A 21,594-nucleotide genomic window follows, 5' to 3' on the forward strand; every position below is an offset into this window, starting at 1 on the left:
GGGTCTCATATGCAGGGAGCCCCCCATATGTGCACAATTCAAATGCACCCAGAAATCACCCTTCCACCCCTGTGTTTTCAGCCTTCCTTCTGCATCTCAGTTGGGGAAGCAGAGGCTCAGGATTGGGGTTTGGGTTTGATTGCCTGTTGTTCCAACTCAAAGCTGTAACCTTTGCTTTGGGGGGTCATGGGTGGGAACCCACAACAGCATGTGTGTACCCCAGAGCACTCCTGGACACCGAGATGCCCTCTCTGAGATCCCACCTGGGGAGCAGAGGCTCAGAGTCATCACTGCCCAGTTGCCCTGTGCCAGCAGATGTACCAGCCTCTGGCACTGGGGAGCACGTGGCTTGGTTTGTTTAAGGAGCTCTGCTCCCTTATTCAGGGTTTTAGGGCTAGGGGACACGCAGAGCTCCTGGCCTCTCCAGCTATTCTTCCTGCATAGGGATGGGTCAGGCCTGAAGGGTGGAGGGTTGTGTGACAACCATGAATGGGGGTTGCCAAGAAGGTATCAGAGAAGACAGTCAGATAGGGGAGGCATGATAACCTCCCTGTAAGGTTATTTGGAACTAAAGTGCAATCAAAAAAGAGAGAGAAGAAGAAAAAAAATAAGGGGAAAGTGGAAGAAAGAGTAGATTGTTAACTCTGACTTCTTTGCCCTAAGGCCTCCCCGAGCCCCTCCCTTTGCAAAACAGAAATATTGCAAAAATAGTCCAGCGCCATTTTGCTGAAAGCTGCCCAAGGACCAGAGAAAGGAAAGCCTGGGTTCTGGTCCCCTTCGCTCATTGAAGGCAGTGCGGCCTCCCCTGAAACAGGAGAAGGGAGGAAGGCAGTGGAGTGGGTACAGAAGGGACAGAGTCAGAGCTAGGAACAGTGAGATCCAGGGACTTCACTAGCAAAACTGCCCACCTTCTGCTGGCCTGACTGCCTCCTTCCTTTCCCTCCACCCAGTGGGTAACTTGGGTGACTAAAATGTAAGGAATCTCAACTTATCTGGCAGCAGCAGGGACGACTGGGGACAGAAAGACCCACCAAAGCACTTTCTCTGAGGGGAAAGGAGGGCAAGGAGAGAACAAGTTGCCCTGGTCCACCGATGAGCTGGCAGACAGGAAATGCAGCAGATGCCAGAGGGGCAGGTGGCAGGACTCTGGCTCCTTGGTTGAGGGGTGTCTGTGCCCTGTCTGCCAGGGCCCTCCATGGGGGGCGGCAGGGGCAAGAGGATCGGTTGGAAGCCCAAGTGACGGTGCTGCTCTGTGGTGGGCGCACTAGGAGGAAAGGCAGCCAAGGCAGGGTGAGGGAGGAAGTGCTGGCCCCCCATCGTGTCGCGGCTGCGTGGCTGGGGGCTGAACTTCAGGGCAGGAGAAGAAAAGTCCAGACAGCAGTGATGTAGAGGGGACCAGAGGTCAATCTGTCTTAGTCAGGGCGCGGGGGGCAGGTGGAGAGGGGAAGGGGCCAGTGACCATTTAAAGGTAAAGCCAAACTTAAGTGGCAGAAGCCCGCAGGCCCCCGCATTCGTGGAGCCTGCTCGGGACACGATGTGCGGAGCGGCGTGAGGCCGAGCTTGTGTTCCCCGGCACACCCAGGCCCACTGCCCCAGAGTCTTTTCACCTCCGAGTTAGAAAATGCCACTCCCAACAACTGGAGGAGATTCAGGGATGGGGAGGAAACAAAACCCTGGGTGACCCCGCACCCCGAGCCCACGGGGCGCAGACCTCGGAGGGCGCGACCCCAAAGCGCTCACACTGCGCCCGCCCGCACGGAAAAGTTTGCTCGGCCGCGCGCTCCGCGAGCCCTCGGCCGCCCGGCGACAGGGAGCGAGTCCGCGCGCCGCCGCCGTCGAGTCGAGCTCGCGGGACGGGAGCGCAGAGGGGAGCTTGCGAGCGCGCGCCTGCCGGCGTCCGGCCAGAGTTGGCGCTGGGGCGCGAGCGCCAGCCTCCGGCTCCTCTCGGACCGCCGCACCCCCGCCCGCCTCCCCGCTCCATCTCGTCCCCTTGCGCCGAGTCCCCGCCTCCCTCCTCCCGAAGTGTAAGGTTTGGGTAATCGCTGAGCCAATAAGGTCAGCCGCCCGAGCCGGTGCGCTGAGGCCGCGCGCGTGTGCACGTGAGGGAGCGAGCGCGGAGCGGGGCCGCGCGTGCGAGGGGTGCGCGTGAGGGACGAGTGGGGACGGGCGCGCGCGCGAGGGGGAGGGCGCGGGGCAGGCGAGCGCGAGCCCATTCACTCCAGCATCCCGGCCGGCGGACGGGCGGGCGGACGGGCGCGCGCGCGCGCGCGGGAGGGCCGAGCTCTGCTCTTTCACCTGCCGGGGCGGCGCGGGCCGGGCCCGGAGGAGGCGGCGCCGTGGCCGCCCTGCCAATCACCTCGGCGCCTGGCAGCGCCCCCGGCCGCTCCCGCCCGCCCGCTCCCTCCTGCCAAACTGTTACCCTGAGTGTTACCGTCAGGAGCAATGACATCAGGGCTTTAAAACAACTTGTTATTCGGGGAGTAATCAGTTGCAATTAGGCATTAATTAAGTATTATGAAAGTTGATTATTTAAGTGAATTCGGCTTTCGACTCTCCGACTATGGTGAGTACCGGAGTGGGGCGGGGGAGGGCAGGGGGCGCCGCTGCGGGGCTCCGACCCCGGCGCGGGGCGGGGGGCGCGGCAGGGCGGGGCAGGGGCGTCTGGAGTAGGGCCGGGCCGGGCGCAGGCTGGGGCGACCCTCGGCTCGCGGGCCGCCGGGGCCCCCCGACCCGGGCCGCGTCTATAAATAGTTTCTCTTTTAGTTTAATAAACTCGAGAGCAGAGAGGAGCTGCTTTGAGTGTGCAATGCCGGAGCGCGAGAGCGAGAGGGGAGGGAGGGAGAAACTTTCGCTCTCCCTCCCCGGTCCCCCTTCTCATTTCTCCCCCAGCCCCTGGGACTTGACCGCCCCTCGATGGGGGGAGGGTGCGGCGAGCGGAGGGGGGAGATTGGGGTGGGGAGTGGGGGGCACTGCGACAGACTAAACAGATTTCTTTTCTTTCCTCCTTTTTTTTTTTTTTTTTTTTTGGCGTTCCTCGAAGAGTTTGGGACCAAAGAGAGAAGAATGGATCTTGGTACAGGTACCGGCCGGTGGGAACCAGGGAGGCTCTTTCACTTTTCTTTCGGTTCTTTTACGGAAGTTATTATTTTTAGCCCAATGAGGTAGCAGCTGAGCAGGGGGTGGGGGCTGGCCTGGGGAGGGTCTGGTGCCGGCTCGGCTGCGCTTCTCACCCTGGTTTCTGGATTGCGAGGCTTCTGATGATATTATTGTTATTATTTGTTACTTGCTTAGTGACTGTGACTAATTTGATGCTTGTCATTATGAAAGAACCGAGGGGAGAGGGAGCTGGGGGGCACCCAGAGAGAGGATTTAGGGGTTTTTTGTGGGGGTTTTTGTTCTCCGTATTTTTTGAATAGCTCCGTGTTTTTTGTGTGTTTTTTTTTTCCCCAGCAAAGATCTCTGTGTGTCTGGCTGTGGGGTGTGTGTTTTTATTTTTTTAGTGGGGGGTGGTTTAGTTTTTGAAAGCAGCGTCCTGTTGGGAAAGGTGGTTAGTCTGGTTTCGGGGCGACTGTCTCAAGGTAAAGGAATTTAATTTATTTGGGACAAGGCTGTGTCGGATGATCAAGCTGCTTATTACGGCTAATGAGTATTTTTCACCTGAGAATCCGTGGGATGAGGCGGCTGTTATCAGTTCAAAGTGAGGGGCCCGGGACTCTCCCATCCCCCACCCCGGGAGAGGGTAGGCCAGACAAACTAGTAAATTTTGACGTCTGGGTTTTGAGGGGCCTAGCATGATGCCTAGGTTAGGGTTCCCAGTAGTATGGTGCTGGCCTAGGGTAGAGTTTATCCTGAGATTTTGTTGTTTTATTGGTTTTAATCTGATTTTATTCAGTATTTCACTTCTCCTCCCATCTAAGTTTCCAACCTGAGTCCAGAGTGAGGTTTGCTTTAAGTTCCTAGGCTTTCCATTAGCCGTCTGTATTGAAACTGAATTTTGACCGGGACTCTCAGATCCTAGACTGACAAAAGCAGCTGTCTTCTTCCTAAATGTTTTCAAAAGAAGTCAGTAATAAACAGGTTGATAATTCATTAAGACTGATCTCTGAACCCTACTGTTTCATTAATAGAAGGTGGTATGGGTGGCTGGAGAGTTGTTTATAATGGCCCAAGTTCATGGCATTGCCCCTTGGGACCCATGAGCTGACATTTGACCTTCTGGAGTCAAAGGGGAGTGGGCAGAGAAGGCAGGAGGCAGAACCGGGGGCCCAGGATGGGTAACAGGACATGGCGACCAGCTTTGGGAGGGAGGCACATATGTTTGTGGGGGAAGGGGTTTTAAGACTATGTGCAGCCAGGTGTGATCTTGATGAATTCAGTGTGGATGCCCTCAGGACCTCTGTGCCCAGGAAGAGTGTGACACCCCCTGCTGGGCAAAGTGGTGAAGGTGTCTAAGGCCATTGCTGCTGCCCTGCCCTGCCCCTCCCCGCCCTTCACTCCCACAGAAAAGCAGCCCTCCCCTACCTCTAATCAGGTGTCTCATCACCTCCCTCTTGGGCCCCACCCCCTTTCTTCAGAAATAGGGCTCCCACCCATCCCAGCCAAGAAGCAGACCCTATAGATGGGTGGGTGATAACATACCACCCCCTACTCGGGGCAGGTGAACTTTGCTTGTGGGCGGGCACATGGGACCCAGGAATTACTCAACTGGAAGGCAGGCCCTCCTCATCTTCTTTCTTCTAATCCAGATGCTAAGTAGAACTGATGTCCATCTTCCTGCCCTGTACCCTATATATACACTCCAAAGCCCTTCTGCAGTGTGTCCCCTACTAGAGAGAGGGTGTCCTGTGCCCATGGGTGGCAGAACCTCTTGTAGCATCTTTCCCAGTGCTTACTTCTCCCAGTGCTCCAGGGGCAGACTCTGGAAACTTTTCCTAGAAGTTAGAAGGGCCCCTGAGGTCAGCTGGTCCCTCCCATAGCTGGAGCAGGGCACTCCCAGCAGGACCCAGGCCTGGACTCTGGCCACTCAGTGAGGGGAGGTCCAGGGTGTCAAAGTTCTGACTGTTTCCTGGAGGAGTCATCTGGTGATACCATCTTAACCTTTTCTTTGTACTTGGAAGTTTCATTTAATCTCAGAACTTCAGAAGAAAAGCACTTTTTTCCCTCTTCACTAAAAAAGGGAAGCAGGTGGGATCTCTGAGATCCCCTCTGAGCCTGTCTCTGGGCCAACTCCGTGTTCATCTTCCTTCGATCTCTGGAATATACTTCTGGACACAGCCAGGACCAGGGCCCTCATTTCTGGCCAGGGCTTATTGCCAGTGTGGTGAGGGGCTCTCTTCTACTAGGGGACCATGGGCAACTTCTGCCGAGGACCTCTCCAGCACAATACGAACTGGAGACACAGTCCCCAAAAGCTTGCTGGCACCAGGCCCCCAGTAAGCATTCAACCATGGGTTAACATCGCCTCCAGCCTCGGACAGGGCTAGGTTCTGAAGCACTCTGGCCACAAGTAATTCAGTGGTGGGAGAACCAATGCTTCTCAGGAGGAGATAGCAGGACCTCAAGACCCTCAGAGGCCATGTGGACCCCTTTTCTTCCACCATAGTTCAGCCAAGGGCTGGATCAATCTGGACGTCTTTAGCAATAAAAAATGCCGATGTCGTCCTAATTCACCAGGCCCCGAGATGACAGCAAATTTACATTTTTTAATTAAACTAGCAGCCAGTTTTTATGAGAGGGGGTTGGGTTATGCAAATCAAATGGTTGTGTACGGAAGATTAGGAGAGTTTGGGAATAAATTCCACAAATGCTAATAAAAAAAAAAAAAGGAAAGAGAAAGAAAGGGAGGGAGGGAGGAGAGAGAGGAAGAGAGGAGGACATAGTTCCATTAGGCCCTTTTAGAGTGATTTCCCTGGGGGAGGGAGCCAGGAGGGGGAGGGGAGGGGGGAGGAAGCTCTCAGACACAGGTAAATCCATGCTGCAGTTGGGAAGCTCCCTAGGATTAGGCCCCACTAGGCTGATTCCTAGGCCCTGAAAAAAAACTGGAAGACAGGATGAAAATGGCTTTGAAACAGCAGTAGCGCTTTGAGAAGGAACTTGCCCCTAATTCTTGGGGATCTGGTTATAATTGCCCCACTCTCCCTAGGGGGATCTTGAGAAGAAAGCAAGGGGCTGTCCAGGGCTAGAGCTGTCCATCAGAGGATCCGAGGTAGGTTCTGCCAGGTAACGGGCCAAATAGTCAAGAGAGCAAGTTCAAAGGGATGGCCAGGGGCCGCAGGGGGAGCCGTGAGGGACGGCACTGTCCACTTGGCACAGTGGCTGCAGCCGTGTTGTTGAAATGAGTCAGTAGGAGGAATCAGTGCTGCTCTCTGAGCCAGGCCTGTCTCTTTTCCCCTGGAATGAGCTCCGCTGGGACTCCAGGCCAAGACCCCCTTGCATTGCCTACAGACTCCCCGCCCCTCTCCAGCATTGTATCCTGGCCCGGCCTCAGCTGTGGACAAGGCCAGGAAGGATGGGATCAAGGGAGCGGAGACAGGTTGGCTCAGTAGCCTAGTTCTTGGAGTGGGATTCCCTGGAGGCTTGGTGCTTCAAGGGCACAGTCTCAAGGGAGGAGAGGAAAGTATCTGACCCCAGACAGCCAAGAACTTGGCTTCCCCAACCAAGCCCCTGCTGCTCTGAGTGTCAGCTCACCTCCGGACTTTCAAGACTTCTGTAAGCCACCAGTTCAAGGCTAGGGCCTTGCCATGAGTGGAGGCTTCTGGGAACCTTGCTTACTTTGGTTACACGATAGACCCAGACTGGGGATCGGGAAGGTTCTTGTGTGGTTTCTGGAGATTCCATGCCAGGTTGGGGGCAGAGCGAGTTGTTCTCAGTTTTCCTTCCCCAAGCCTTTACTTGGCCAGATACACTCACTCGACCAGTCTAAGCTGGGGCCAGTGCCTGCAGTCAGGTTGGACACCGGTTTTGCCAGTATGCTGCAGGGGGTAGGTGCTTCGGTGCCATCTTGGCAGGAAGGAGCAGTCAGAGCCAAGGACAGAATAGGTTGTCTTGGAAGTAGCAAGTTTCCTGGTACCATTCAAACAGAGGCTGGCTATGACGTTTGAAGGGACTTGGGCATCAGATGACCTTTACGGTCTCCGGTTCTCTGACTCCCAACCTGATTTTACCAAGAGGGTTCAATGGGGCAGTCTTAGGGGAGGGGCTGAGTGGACGAGGTGAGAAGCGTATCATTTGGACCTTCTCTTTGGAAGAAAGCATTTGAGACAGGCAGGCAGCTCTGGACTGTGAAGTGGCCCCTTGAACCAGCCCTGGCACTAGTTCAAGTTTTGCTATGATGTCTAGTCAGAGCAAAACTCTGAATAAAAGACCTGGCCTGGATAAAAGTGGCTCCAACAGGAGGCAGAGGCCGTGAGGGCAGGTCTGAAGGATCCCTAAAGGGTCCCCATCCCAGTTCCCTTTTCCCCGTAGGGACCAGCCAGGGAACCCATTAATTCTCCTCTCTAAGAAGGGCACTGGGGCGGGTTAGTCAGACCTCTCTGAGGACCTCACTGCCATCACTGCTGGTGTTTCCCCATCCCCCATGGCCAGGGAATCTGAGTTGCAGCTTGGGTTTTTATGATGGAAAAATAAAATAAATGAAGGCACCTTTGGAGGGCTGAGTCACGGCAGCAGCATCTCCTCATTAAAGCTGCTGCCCCTGGCTCAAGTCCCTGGGCAGGGGATTGGGTGGGGCCCGGGAAGGCTCCAGGCCCAGACTCCTCTCCTGGACCCTGCCAGGATAAAGGTGACCCTCCATCAGCCTCCTCTGACTGGCCCACCATTCTTAGAACAGTTAGGCCATTCTTCACCCCTGCTCCCAACACCCGACCCCCCACCCCTGGCTCCTTCACCCCAAGCCCCAAGGCTTGTCCTGTACACTGCCCTCCCTGAGCTGGTTTTTATACCTTGACCACCCTGGCTGCTGCCCCACCTCCTCCTCATCCCTTCTCCTGCTCCTCATCTTCAGAGGGGAAGGAAGTTGCTCTGTAGTAATTACAAGCTGTGGATCCCCAAGGCAGGCAGCAGCTGTTCTGGGGTAGCCAGGGCCAGGGTACAGCAGGAGGAGGAAGGAGCTGGGGGGAGGAGGAGGAGGGCTGGTGGTCCCATTGTGCAGAGGAGAGGAGACTGCTTCACTTGGGTTGATTGTGAAAGGCGGCAACTTTGGTGGCCCAGCATTCACCCCTCTGGCTGCCTGACCACAGCGTAGCATCCTCATACCCGAGATCCACCTGGACATATCATCCTCTGTTGGGGAAGAAACCCCAGGTAGTGAGGTCTTCAATTCAGTACACATTGGGGAGCACCCGCTGTAGGAGCTGCAGAAATGAAGGCCGCTGGTCCTTCCCAGGTTTCCGGGGCCTTCCTGGTGGAGGGAGACAGCAGGTGTGTTCATCTGTCACACAAGGCAGAGGAGCGCTGGGGCAGAGAGCCCAGGGAGTTTTGTGAAGGTCTTTGAACTTGATAAAGGACGGGAGGTATTAAGATAGACGGAGTTAGGCAGACGGATGTGTCGTGTATCACCCATACCTTCTAGACTTCCATCAGCCTCTTCTCTCTCTTGCCTTGTACTCCTCACCCCCAACCCTCACCTCCAGAGCAGAACTCCTACTTCCCATTGTGCAGCCACAGTTTTCTGCCCCTTTGGGCGCAGGCTGCCCAGCTCCCTAAAGCCAGGCTGTCCTGCCTACGTTCTTGCCCCTCCTCCTTTGCAGCTTCACACCCAAGTTGGCCCTGGAAAGAGATAAGAGATCAGAGGTTGGCTTGGGACCTGCTGCTCTGAGGATCTGGTTGTGCCCATGACATTAATGTGTCAGGGCGACACTCAGACTTCTGTACCCAGCCCCAAGAGGCCAAGGCCAGGAACCTTGCTTTCTTCTACTACTGCTGCTCGTAACGGCAACCATTAGCGTTAGCTCTGCATTCGCATCTCCTCCCAGTGCGTGGTACAGGGCTGGTCTCGCGCCTTCCCACTGTTAGTGCTGGTGGAGTTGATTGATTGATTGCCTCTTCGCCAAGTGCCTCCCCAGCTTCTTAGTAGGGGCAGCGGGTGGCAGGCAGGAAACATTTGGCTGATTCCCTTGGGACCTGGGTTTTAGCTCCTTGAGTGCTTTGTACGGCCTGGTTTACAGGAAGGAGTGGGGCTGGGATTAGGGATGACAAGAAGAGGGAAAGTGGGCATAAGAGTGAAGATAGGCGTTGAATGGTTGCTGGGGACCCCACATTAGCCACTAACCATGCCTGTGGTTTGGGGCTGGGGGGTCTTGGTGTGCAGTCTGTCTGCCGCCCCAGAGAGGGCAGGAGGGCGGTAGCCAGTGGGTGGTCTGGGGCTCTCCTCTGCTTCCTTACTTGCTCATCTCCATCTCCTCCCAGCAGATCTCACTGCAGCATGTCCTTCGTCTCTAGGTCCTGCTCCCAGCCCCAGGACCCCTCCAGCTGGGTAGATGCGGTGCAGGGAATGAGGCCAGAAAGAAGGGGTGGCTCGTGCTGAGGCCCGCCCCCATTGCTGGGGCTTTGGACCTCTGCCCCCTGGCGTGGTGTTTGGACTGCTCCTGAGCTGGCTGTGAGGTCTGTCTCAGAGCTTCCCGCAGGCTGCCTCCTGGGGGCTCTCCTGGCCCCACAGTCTTTGCCAGAGCCATAGAGTCTTGGCTGCTGAGATCCCTTTAGAGTCAAGAGGACCCTCTCTTGTTGCCTGCTGGCCTGAGGCTTTGTGGGAGCTGGTTGGCCCAGGGGAGGAACAGACACATTTTGTGGCTCCAAAGACCAGAGACTCCCAGAGGAAACCTTCCTAAGTTGAGCTTGGCCTACGCTGGCCTTTTCTCCATGAACTCAGGGCTCCCCCCCTAGGGGACAGTGTGCTGCATAAGAACAGGAGACGTATTAGGTGGGGGACTCCAGGGCAGTGAGAAAGCAAGAGGCATCCAGGAAGCCAGCAGGGAGAGAATTCTAGAACTTTGTGTCACCAGAAAGTGCATCTCCTTGATGTGGTAATCTTTACCTCCATCTAGACCAGGGCCTTCCCTCCCTGCCATCCCCTCAGCCCAAGGCCCAAGGGCTGCCTGGGAGTTGGGGAGCCTTGGGGAAGGATTGGCTGGGTGCCCCCACTGCCCAGCAGGGGGCGCCCCCACTGTATCTGCCCCAGTTCCTGGGACAGGTACAGTGGTCTGGGGTCTGGTCCAAGCCTGCTGGCCATGGGTGGGGGAGGAGGAGCCTACCCTCCCCACCCCCAGAGGTTCCTTGGCTGAGTTTGTTTTGCCAGGGTGACCTGTTTAATCATCTCATTTTCTGGTGGCCGTTTATTCCTCGTTTCCACGGTTACGGCCCCATTAAGGGGAGAAGCAATAAGGCAGCGAGTCAAACAGGTAATAAAAACATTAAAGCCCATGTGCACAGAGGGAGGGCAGGCGGGTGGGAAGGGGGCTCAGCGAGGTGAGACGGCCCAGGGAGAGGCAGAGGTAAGAGGCCGCCTGGCCTTGTCCTCCAGAGGCCACCGAGGGAGCTCCTGGCGGAGGAAACAGAGGGCCGCTCCCCATGCCCCTGCTTCTGGGCTGTGCCCTTTGGGGGCCAAGACCCAGTACTAGCTCAGAACCATTCCCAGTCCTTGGTCCCCTGGCAACAGGCTGTGTGTTGGGAAGTAAAACAGGAAGGAGAAAAGTGAGAGCGAGGGTGACACAAGCCGCCCCCAGGACTCTTGCCCGCTGGTTGTGTGACCTGTTGGCAGCCCCCTCTTCACCGTCACTTGGTGGGGGTGGGGGGGGTGATTTCTGACATTGTTTTGAGCCCTAGAACTTTTTTTCTGCCAACTTTATCAGAAAGCATATTTGTGGTGAGTGCTGCTAACAGGGCCAGTCTGGTGAGTAAATACTCCTGGTGTGGACAGCCCTGTGACCTTGAGAGGGCAGAGCACGGCAGGGGGGCCAAGGGTGTGTGGGGCCAGGAGGCCAAGTGGCCCCTGTGCTGAGTAGAGGGCCTTCCGAGGACGGGGGAGGGGGCCACAGGGGTCGGGTTTGTCCTCAGCAGCGCAGGAGTCAGGTCCATCTCAGGCTCGCGTGGTGCTTAGCTTGGGCTGAGCGGTGTGACTCTCCCGTCAGGGGCTGGGCCTGAAGCCCTTGGTGTTGCTCCCATAGAGGAATCGCTGGCAGGTTCTCCTGTGGGCTCCGTAGAGAGGCGGCCCTCCCTTCCTCTCAGAAATAGAAGCTGCAAGTCAGCCGCCGGCCCGGCCCTTCTGAGCCTGGGGCCACGTGCCTCCCTCCCAGCGCCCCCTCCCTGGGAGCCTCCTGAGTGTCCCCGCCCTTGAGGTTGACAAGTGAGCAGACTGGGTCAGTGGGGCTGACCGGAGGGGAGCGGGAGAGGCTGGCCGGGGAACGTGGGGTCAGGCCGGATCTGCGGTGCCTTTGGATGCTTGAGCCACCTCCCCTGCCTGGAGCCTCAGGTCAGTGGCTCAGAGGTCTGCTCCGGGGCACCCAGGCTGGTGAGGCCCTTCTTTCTTTTTCTCTCCGGTGCTCTGATCCTTTGCAGACTCACAGAGGTCTGTGTGTCCAGTTAGTAACTTCAAAGTTGATTTCTGACTGGAGAGGGAGAGAAGAAGGTCTGGGAGTGGGGAAACCCTCTGGCTGGGAAGTGTGCCTTGGGAACAGGCCTAGATGAGTTAATATTCCGATCAAACAATTAAAAATAGAAAATGCTCCCGTGGCACCAGCTGCTGAGGCTTTTCAGCAACTGTCACCAGTGGGTTCATGGGGCAGGTGGTGCTGCAGAGGAGTGTTTCCACCAACAGCAAATATCAGAGATGACGGTGTGCCCCCCACTGCCCTCCCAGGACCCAGGACAGTTGTTTAGGGGCTCCCAGTTCTCCCTGAACTCCCCTCCGAGGCTAGGAGCCAGGGATCTGTGCAGCTTCAGGGCTGCCCTTCTCCCCTCCAGGGCCCAACCGCAGCGGTGAAGTCATCGCCAGATGCCTGGTAATTGCTTTAAGAATCTAACTTAAAATAAGATGAAAACTTATATTCCTGGGCAAGGAGTAATTTCCCATCGAATAGTAAGTTAATGAGAGGATTATACCAGGGGGCCTGGCTGGGAGGCCATGCTCATCTGAAAAATCCAAGTGGCTTGGACAAAACAGTTCTAGACCAGGGGGCTCCCCTGAACCTCAGCTGGACCCTGCTTCCTGGCTCCTCTGGGGCTCCATCCTGACCTGCTGAGTTGGGAGGATGTGTTCCATGTGTGCTCAGGGTCCCCCTCAATGGCGAGGGCGAGCTTTTCAAATCCCCAAGGCAGGAAAGGCTCAAGTCTGACCTCCCTCGGGCGTGCGGAGGCCCTGTGTGGTCGGTTCACCCAGGAGACAGAGCACTTCTCTTGACACCAAGAAGGCGGGGCTTCGGAGCAGTTTCCAGCTGTCACACCATGTAGCCAGCAACGTGGTAACTGACCACCCTGGTTTGCTCAGGCCTGGAAAGACCCATCTCCCATGAACCCCCTCAGTCCTGGAGGCAGGAGGAGGAGGTGATTGACATGGCCCCTCCTTCAGGATCCTGGAGAGCCCAGGCACCTCGAGAACTAGAATAGTCCCCATCCAGGATGGGTTACTTACAACTGGCTCTGACTAAAGCCAGCCAGCTCTGTGGGCTGCGCTCAGCCAGGTGCACGTGAACTTGACCGGGTGTGCGCGTGCCCGCCTCACCATTGAGGCACAGCAGGCATTGCCTGAAAACCTCTGCCGGGCATAGGCAAGGTCTTGCAGCTGCGGCCCCACCCTCTCCCCACCCCGTTAACACTGAGCCCCTTCTCCCCTGCAGAGGACCGGGTGCAACATGCAGAATCATGATGACAGAAACCCCATGAGTTTATCCAGGAGATTCCAGGCACACCATATCTACTGTCCCATCTCTGCACATCAGTTCCCTCTGAGAAAGACACAGGGAGTTGTCCCATTTCACAAATGGGGAAACCAGAGGCCAGAGACACTTATAGATTTGTTTCCAAATGCAGGGAGACAGATGCAGAATAGGGCTTCCCTCTCATGGGGAGGAGGGCTTCCCCGAGGACCACTCCAATGCAGTGTGAGGTAGAGAACGTTCAGTCCTGGATGTTGACGGTGCTGCCGGCCCACATCCCCAGCATCCCCGGGCGCCACCTGTATCCCACCTGAAACATGTGGACACATCCCTGAGCCTTCCCTGCGAGATAAAATACAATTATTGATACAAATGCATTTTGAACTTTTTGGAGGAAGCCTCCTCTATAAGCATTCATTATTGCCTATCTCCTGAGAAAGGGCTGCTCCCATCTGTTTGCAGGAAAGGATCGAAGGAGAGTTGAAATTCAACATTCTGAGTTGTTTCTTTTGAAGTGGGAATGGATGGACTGGGCGAAGGATTCTTCAGGAGGAAAGTCTAAGTGAACAGGCGTTCTCCTAGGAGACAGGTGTGCGGATGCGTGTTTGTCAGATATGTTTCTGTGTAAGCATGGATTTTGCTGGAAGGGAAGATCAGGACATCGCCCTGGTTCACTGGAAGACCCTTACAGCTCAGCTCACCTCTGGCCTTTATCGCTTCTAGAAGTAACGGGGCTACTTTACTGTATAGGCTCATCTTGCTGCTTTGCAGACAGCTGTCCCTGCATGGGGTTTGAGCCTGGTGGATGTGTTGAGTTGTGTAATCCAGCCCCTTGCCTGGTGTTAACCACACTGTGCTTTCAGGGGTGGGGAACAGTCAGGTGTGTTCTTGGGAAGACTTGTGCTGCTCAAGTGACCTGTTCCACACCCCCCAACCCCAGAGGAAGGAATTACAGGACAGTAGGACTGAGAATTCCTAGTCTAAACAACCCAGCAAAGCATGCTCCAAGAGAGAGCCAAGCCAGAACCACAGATGGTGTGATCCGGGATTGTAACTGGAAGGATGGTGGCTTTGAATGTTAGATGTTATGTGGCAGTTGCTATTCAAGCAGACAGATTGGTGGATTCCAGGCTGCAGGGATCTGAGCGGGCCCTCTTTTATTTATCTTCTCTTACACCCAGGGTCGGGGAACAGGAGTGGATTAGACAGAGTGGACAGACAGCCCTAGAAAGGCAGGCAGAAGGAGCAGGGGAAAGGTAGTCAGCCTGGGAGCACCCCAGCTCTGGCCACTTGAAACACACCATCCCCTGCCAGATGTCATAGCCCCTTGCTAGGACCACATGGGTCTTTTCCCTGGCCTGCCTGATAGGAAGGGTCACTTTGAGGCTCCTGGGTGGCCTTCAGATGGATGGTGAATGGAGCACCTCTCTCGAGACCCTGAGACAGGGCCAAGAAGGAGATGGGGATGTTTTCTGTTTCCAGGTCCCAGGGGCAGATTGAGACAGGCTCCTTGCAGGGAAGGTGTTAACAAACAGCAGGTGATTAAACATGACAAGCAGTGACATTTCTGTGCAGGGTTCTCAGTCCCGGCAATGCCAAGAATGAAGCTATAAACCCTGACATTTTGTGTTATGCACTGAGAGGTTTTTAATAGACCTCTCTCCCTCTTCCTCAGTCAACTTCTCTTTTCCCCCTTCACCTCCCCGCCTCACTGTACCCACTGCCCCCACACAAACCTCCTGCCTCCGCATTCAGCCTGGCCTCCGAGAGCCTTCCTGGGCCCTCCGGTTCTGGGTGTCTCTGCAGGTCTCTGGCCTTTCCCTTCACTCCTCCTCAGGGCCCTTTCCTGCGGCTGCAGGGCCAGGCATTCCACTGCCCTCCAGAGTCTCTCCTTTTTCTTTGATCTTTCCTGTTGCCCTGCCCCACCATCCTTCACTCCCTCACCTCCTTTTTTTGGGTCCTGATCTCACAGCCTCGCCCTTTGCCGCGGCTGCCCCAGTTGTCTGCAATGGCAGGTGGCTGTCCCTGTGCCCTCTTTGTGTAAATAACATTTTCAGACAGACTTGATAGCGGGCAGAGGGAGATCGCGGGGCTTGGGGTGGGATTTTCCCCCATCTTTTTTTCCATTTCCTTTTCTCCTTTTTGGGACAGAGACAGGAGTAGAGGGGGAGAATTGCACTGTACTATCAACAGTTGCCGGATTTATTCAGAAAGGGCCTGGCCAGCAACAGTTGTTCCTCTCCCAGAGAAATGTTGGAACAACTGGGGCCTCCTTTGTTCTCCAGGCAGAGCCCTGTGAAGGGCATTTGGAGGTGAGCCTGAGGCTCAAGAGGGTCAGAGATTCAGGAGAAGGGGTTTCAGCCTCAGTCCCACCCGAGGAGTCCCCACCCTTGCAGAGAGGAAAGGTCTAGAGCCCCACAGGCTTGGTGCAGAAGTCAGGCCACAGCCCCGATCCCAGCTTTTCCGTAATGAGAAGCACTTAGTTTTCTGTATTCGTTCAGTAAATATTTACTGGGTCAGGCGCTGCTCTAAAACAGTGGTCCTGTCCCACAGATCTTGCAGTTGAGCAAGATAAAGGGTCATTAAACAAGTTGTTACAGAAGTGCCATCTAACACAGCGGGGTGTGATGAGAGGACAGAGGACAGGGACCCTGCAGTTTGGAGGGCTTCCTGGAAGAAGTGAAATTTCAGCCGGGACCTCTGAGGGATGCATAGGAGGAGGGCGAGCCTGCCCCGAATTGAAGGAGTGTTTCCCCCGTTGAAGGAGTGAGTAAGGATGAGAGGCGGGTGCTCCCTGTTCCACAGGTACTGGCTGGCAGGTGGGAGACGGGTGGTGAGCTGCACCACCGCACTGTGGCTGTGCCCCTCTGGGCAGCTGACCCAGAACTTGCTCTTCAACACCCTTCTACCACCTCACCTGTCTGTGCCAGGCATGGTGTGTCAGGAGCAGAGCAGGAATTCGGCTCAGCTCCACCCCAGGGAAGAGAGAGCAACCAGGAGGTCAGTAAGTACCACCAAAGACTGGGACTGCTCCTGCCTTTCCTGGCGTCCCAGTCCACCCTGCAGATGACTCACTGAAGAGGGGGCAGGAGAGAGGCTGCAGACCTGTGTAGAGTTCAGAGCAGGGCCCAGGGGAGCCACCCTTCTTAACCTTCTGGACCTGCCGGCCTCCCAGGCACAGCCTGGGCCTGGACCCTAAGAAGTCTTCCTGGAACTCACAGCTGGCCTCCCCTCTGTGCCCTCAGTGGTGTGGGGAATGCTTTGGTGCTGGTGTGTCTTCCCCATTAGAATCTGAGCTCCCTGGTACCTGAGACCATTCTCCCTGGGTCCCTAGCGCCCATGGGGACAGTGCCCATAAGGTATTTGAGATATATTTGAGAAACTCAACCGACCCCGAAAGAGGAGGACTTGAGTTAGCCCTTAACCCGAGACCTGCAAGGAACCTGCTGACTGAGCCTGCGTCCTGGTGTCCCGGAAGACTGGCTTCGAGGTCCAGGTTCAGCTACTTCGCCCAACCCGAGTCACTCAGACATAGTGACAGGGCAGCCCTAAAGCCCGCTTCCTGGAAGAGCCTCACTGAGCCTTTAGGGAGCTTCCAGAAGTCAGACCCAGGACACCCTATCTCCGTACAGGTTCCCTGAGAAGGAAGACCCGGTTGGCCTCCCGTCCCAACAACGGATCTGGGGCAGGTGTTAGCCGTCATTCCCCTTCCCTACCCCATCCCCATCCTGCCTTTCTGCCAGACTTGGCCTGGGTCCCCTATGCCACCCCTCGTCATCTGATTCCCGGGGTCTAGCCAAGAACCCATAGAGGGCCCAGAGGCTCAGCCTTGCTTGGCCCTTGGCAGCTGAGACTGAGGGGGCGGCCCAAAAGGGGAGGTGAGGGGAGTCCCAGAGCCAGGACTTGGCCCTCTGCCCCTGTAGATCCGGAGCCAGGTTTTACTGTAATCCCTACATCCTGTTGCAGATCCTTAATCAGCTGGAGCCCAGGTTGGGCTGGACCCTGTGGTGACACTCAGGGCTGTGGCGTGGAAAACCTGAAGTGGAGCTTCTGGAGTTGAGGCTGGGGGCTGTGAGGAGGAGGCAGGCAGCAGGGAGAAGGGAGCCACTGGAGGCACAGGATGTGGACAGAGCCCAGGCCCACCACCTCCCCAGCCCAGGCTCGGGGTGGAGGAACAGAGCAGCTGCTGCAGGCTGGGAACCAGGGCTACGGGAGAGGGTGAGCAGGGGTGAGCCCATGGGGCCCCCTGGAGAAGGCCAGACAGAGTCTGGGGGCTGCTGCATTGCTGGTGAGCACCCTTGAGACAGCTGGCCCTGGAGTTGCTCTGATAGTGAGCAAGGATTCCAGCTGGAAACAGCAGAGAGGTGACCCTGGGTGATGTTGGGTGACGTTGGTTCCAGGGGTCTTTACCGACTGGGGCCTAAGTCCAAGACTGGAAGTGTTCCTGCCCTGCTGGGAGCTCTGCTTTGTGAGCAGGGATGAGGCAGAGGGCCCAGGAGAACTGTCTGCCCTGGGTTTGGGGGCATCAGGGGCCCCGTAGCAGGGAAGCAGGATTCCAGGATTGGCCATCCTTTTGCCAGGAGCAGCCAACCCTGGCAGTCCAGCCCAGCTCTGCAGTCCCTGCACGAATCCGGGGAAGAGTTGGGGGCAGGGGAGAGTGTACCCCTCCTAGACCTCAACTCTTTTCAGCCCAAGGGGCGGGGATGGAGAACGAGGGGAAATGCACAGGCCACAGATAGCCATGGGGCGGAAGCCGGGAGTGGGCTGGCTGGCAGCGGGCGGGCAGACGGGCGTCTGTCCTGCCAGGGGCCCAGGCTGGCTATGCAGACAGCCTCTTTTCTATATGGAAATGAAGAATTTAGGCTAATGGAGCTCAACCATCTCTAATTTTGCGATGGCAGGAGGATTTTGATTGAAAGTAATTAAGCAAGCTAGCTGTAAAATTAATTAAAGCAAAAGGGGGGGATTTTTTATTGGATTGGATAGCGATACAGCGTCTGTCAGGCGGGGGACGGATGGGGGTGACCTGAATCCTCTGCCCTCCCCCCTCCCACTCGGGACGTTTATGTCACTTTAATCTCCTTACAGCGGCTGCTGTGCATTTGTTTGAAATAATCAAGGAAATATGGTCAGAAATTGTCAGCTTTCAGATCTAATTTACCTGACGGCCCCTGCGCGAGCCGGCATGGCCCAGGGAGTGAGCGTGCGTGAGCGGGTGGGGGAGCCTGAGTGGGCACAGAGGACACTGGGCTCTCCGGTCCCCTCCCCGGGGCCCAGGCCCCCTCCTAGGGCGAGGGAAGGTGCTTCCCGGCCTGCAGGCACCTCCCTGGAATGGGCCCCACCCCCACCCACCTGCTGCCTCCCCCTTGAGCTGTAACCAGCTTTGGGTTTAGGGACTATAGGATCAGGGAGGTGACGGTAATTCCTTACTCCAGATGGCTGACAACTGCTAAACCCCTCCACCAGGGCCACAGTTTTAAAAATACTCCTAAATTAGTCCCCTCATGTCATCGTCATTGGCCTCAGCAAGGGGATTGTGGAGATGGGCTGTAGGGAGGGTGGGGTGGCAGTGTCACCCATAGCACCCCTCTGCCACCTGCTGCCATTCCCACCTTCTCTCCCGGGGCTGCCTTGAGGCTGTACTTACCTGCCTCCACTCCAGGGCCTCTCTCTCCCAAACTCCTCCTCTAATCCCAGAATGGTGCTTGCTCCCTTTCCCCTTCATAGCACAGCTTGCAAGTTCTGGGGGATCTCAGTCCCTGAAAGAGAAAGTCCCTACCCCAATCCTCGAGCTCCCTCCATGCGCCCAGGCTCTGCCTCCCACGTGGTCACCCACCCGTGTGTCTTACCCATTTCCAGGGGGTGAGCCAGGTCATAGAGCCAGATTCCACTTGTGTGTCCCTGAGAGAGTCAAGGAGCCCAAATTCTGGGCCCTGAACCTTAGGGATACTGGTTCAGAGCCATTTGGAGTCCTTGTCCAGGTGGGCCAGTGTGAGTCTCAAAGCCTGTCCAGCAGGGAACCCTTGTGGTGTTTGGGGCTGATGGGCCCTGGAGCAGTCTCCCAAATGTTGCAGAAAATTCCCTTTTAAAACATAGATATGGAACAGTTTGATCTGCTGGTCATGAGACAGCCCAGATCAGGAACTGGGTCTCTGGATTTGTTTGGTCCTGACAGGTGAGTGGCCTGGGCTTTCGACAAGTCTAGCAACCTCTTAGACCTCAAAACCCTTCCAGTTCTTAAGTTCCATACAGATCTAGGCCAGCCTCCGCCCTGATGGCTGCCTCCCTTGGGAACTCCTCGTCCAATCAGAGCTGCCTGCCATGCTCCAGGGGTAGGGGAGAAGGTGGGGGGGGGCTCTAGAAACAGCAGGTTAGGATGAGCAGCCTGCTCCCAGTCTGCCCACCTTAGAGCACACCTGTTAGAAGGGCTCTGTCCCCACCTGCCCTCTTTGGGGCCCTGCCTTTTGCCAGTTCTCCTAACCCTCAGCGTACCTTCCCTGCCCCCCTCCTCCAAGCTTTGGCGCTGGGTGACTCAGTCAGCTTTCTCCAGCAGCTAAAAGGTTTGAGCTTCTGTCATTCTTTCCAGCCTGGCTCCTGAGCACAGCAGCTAGGGGCTTGAGAAGCATCGCCTGCTCCTTCTTGAGCTCTCTGCCTGGCCCTCCACTCTCCCCTCACGAGTCACTCATCTTGGGGCAGGGGTGAAGCCCCAAAGAGCTCTGCCTGAGAAAGAGGGAAAGGAAGGCTGCTGGCTCTTCTCCACGTCTTCAGGGCAAAATTCTCCGTGCCCAGAGCCCAGGCAGCTCTGAGGTCCTGGGGGCCTTGTACTTCCCTGGGCAGCTGTGCCTGCAGGAGCCTTGGTGAGAGGCAGTGAGAGGCCCAGCCAAAGCAAGTCTCTGCCCTTTGTGCCCGCCAGCTGCCCAGGAGCCAGATCCCAGGAGACATGAGGTTAGAGAGAGCTTCTGGCCTCAGCCCAGCATCTCACCTCCAAGCGTGGCTTGCAGCCGCTCACGTCAGCCCCTGCGGCTGTGATGTGGAGGAACCAGCAGGGGAACCTGTGCTAGGGACCTGGCGGTGCTGCTTGCTCTGGGGCCAGGGGCTGGTTTCTGGGCTTGACGCTGGTCCAGGCTGCCAGTGGCAGGCACCAAGGTGGAGGGAGGCTATGGCAGAACTAGGATCATCAGGTGGGCCCCAGCAGGTTGGCACCTAAGGCCCAGAGGGAGATGGAGGAGGCCAAGAGGAGGGTCAGAGCACTCTCATGATCCTCATGGTGTTCCCAAGTCGGACCTTTGCTCTGCCCTAGTGGGAAATACCTGAGTTGGGGATGCTATACTGAACAGACTCTTGTGGGAACTAGTGCTCTGTGGTGAGGAGAGAACATTGATTCTACAGAGGCTCTCCTTGGAGGGGAAAGGCAGGTATGGGCGGTGGGCAGGCAAGGGAAGCAAGACTGGTCATGGGCTCTGGGTTGTAAGGACAGAGGATGGCCCTGGGAGAGCACCCCACCAACATAGCCTGTGACAGCCAGGGCCCAGGGAGTCTGGGAGAAGGGAGAATGAGAGGGCAGCTTGGGGAGCTGGTAAGTCTAGGGCCAGCCCAGCAGTACCTTGGTGCCCATCACATGGCCAGCATGAGATAACACACTCGCGTTATGGTCACTAAGGTTTCCTGCTGTCCCTTCTTCCCCAGCCCCCGAGGCTTCAAGGATAAAGTACTGAGCAGGCTGGCCTCACCCAGGTGGAGCCCCTCCTCTCTCCGAGGCTCCTGCCTGGTTCTCTGCCGTGTCCCCCACCAACCCCTGCTGCCCAGCCAGGTGTCTAAGCCTCTGGGTAGAACTTGTGCGGGGAGAACAGGAGAGGCAAAGGATGACTGGCCTGGCCTGCTAGCCGCGGGGTGCCCTGGCCTTAGGGCAGCCCCTCCAGGCCCGGCTCCCTGAGAACCTTTGCAAATGAGGACTCCACCAGTGGGGGCTCACCTTGGCTTAGTGAGCCAGGTACTTCCTTCTTCAGGTGGGGCCCAGCATTAGTTGGGCCAGCTGGTCTCCCCTCCTAGAGGGTGGAGAGGAAGGCCTTTCCCCTGAGTCCTTACTCATCTAGGGGCTAGTGGCTACAACTCCCTGGCCATAGGAGTAGGGAGAGGTACCTGCCGCACTGGGAGAGAAGCTCAAAGAAGCTGAGGTCCAGTCCCAGGAATCATTAATTGCAGGGTTTGGTGATGCCCATGGTGCCGGGGTACCCAACGCCTCCCCCAGTCAGGTCTATGCCGGAGTTGGCTGGATGTGACCAAGGCACTGGGCTCCCAGAAAGTGCCTGGGGCCAGGCTGGGCCCTGGCATACAGAGCCTCCGCAACCTGGGTCGGTGGATTTCCTGCCAACATTAGACCTTCTCTTCTGCTCTGGCTGTGCCCACCCTGCTACCTGCTACCCCAGGTCCTGGTGGGGCTGGTGGCCCCGCACAGACCCCAGAAGGGCCTTCCGGACCCCTCATCCCCTTCCTCCTGTCTGCCCTCAGTTTCTCACCCTTTAGGCCTGAAGTCTCCCTGGCCCAGCCCGGCCCTGTCCTCCGTCCCCTCTGGCTTCACAGTCGCATTTTGCTGCCAGCGCAGGGCACTGAAAAACTGCTGGCACTGCCAAAAACCCTGTGTGCGCTATGACTCCCCAAACATCCCTTTATTTTTATTGTTCTGTTAATTACTGTTTAAACTTTAATAAGTCACTTCGTCAGGAGGGGG

At 56.7% G+C, this 21,594-nt stretch overlaps 1 protein-coding gene across 7 annotated transcripts in view; it reads left to right on the forward strand.

The window, feature by feature from the left end:
* CASZ1 (castor zinc finger 1) overlaps positions 1 to 21,594 on the forward strand; it is a 155,788-nt gene that overhangs the window by 95,229 nt on the left and 38,965 nt on the right. For 3 of the 7 annotated variants that reach the window (XM_074377445.1, XM_074377444.1, XM_074377446.1), the window contains one exon: positions 3,041 to 3,079. In XM_074377445.1, coding sequence (XP_074233546.1) covers positions 3,064 to 3,079 — 16 coding nt within the window. In that variant the 5' untranslated portion in view covers positions 3,041 to 3,063. Of the gene's footprint in view, positions 1 to 2,398; positions 2,564 to 3,040; positions 3,080 to 6,142; positions 6,206 to 13,328; positions 13,456 to 21,594 lie in introns of those variants that run through there. The other 4 variants (XM_074377443.1, XM_074377449.1, XM_074377447.1 and 1 more) reach the window with 4 other exon arrangements.

Source organism: Camelus bactrianus, chromosome 13 (genome assembly GCF_048773025.1).
Source record: "Camelus bactrianus isolate YW-2024 breed Bactrian camel chromosome 13, ASM4877302v1, whole genome shotgun sequence".
NCBI lineage: Eukaryota > Metazoa > Chordata > Mammalia > Artiodactyla > Camelidae > Camelus > Camelus bactrianus.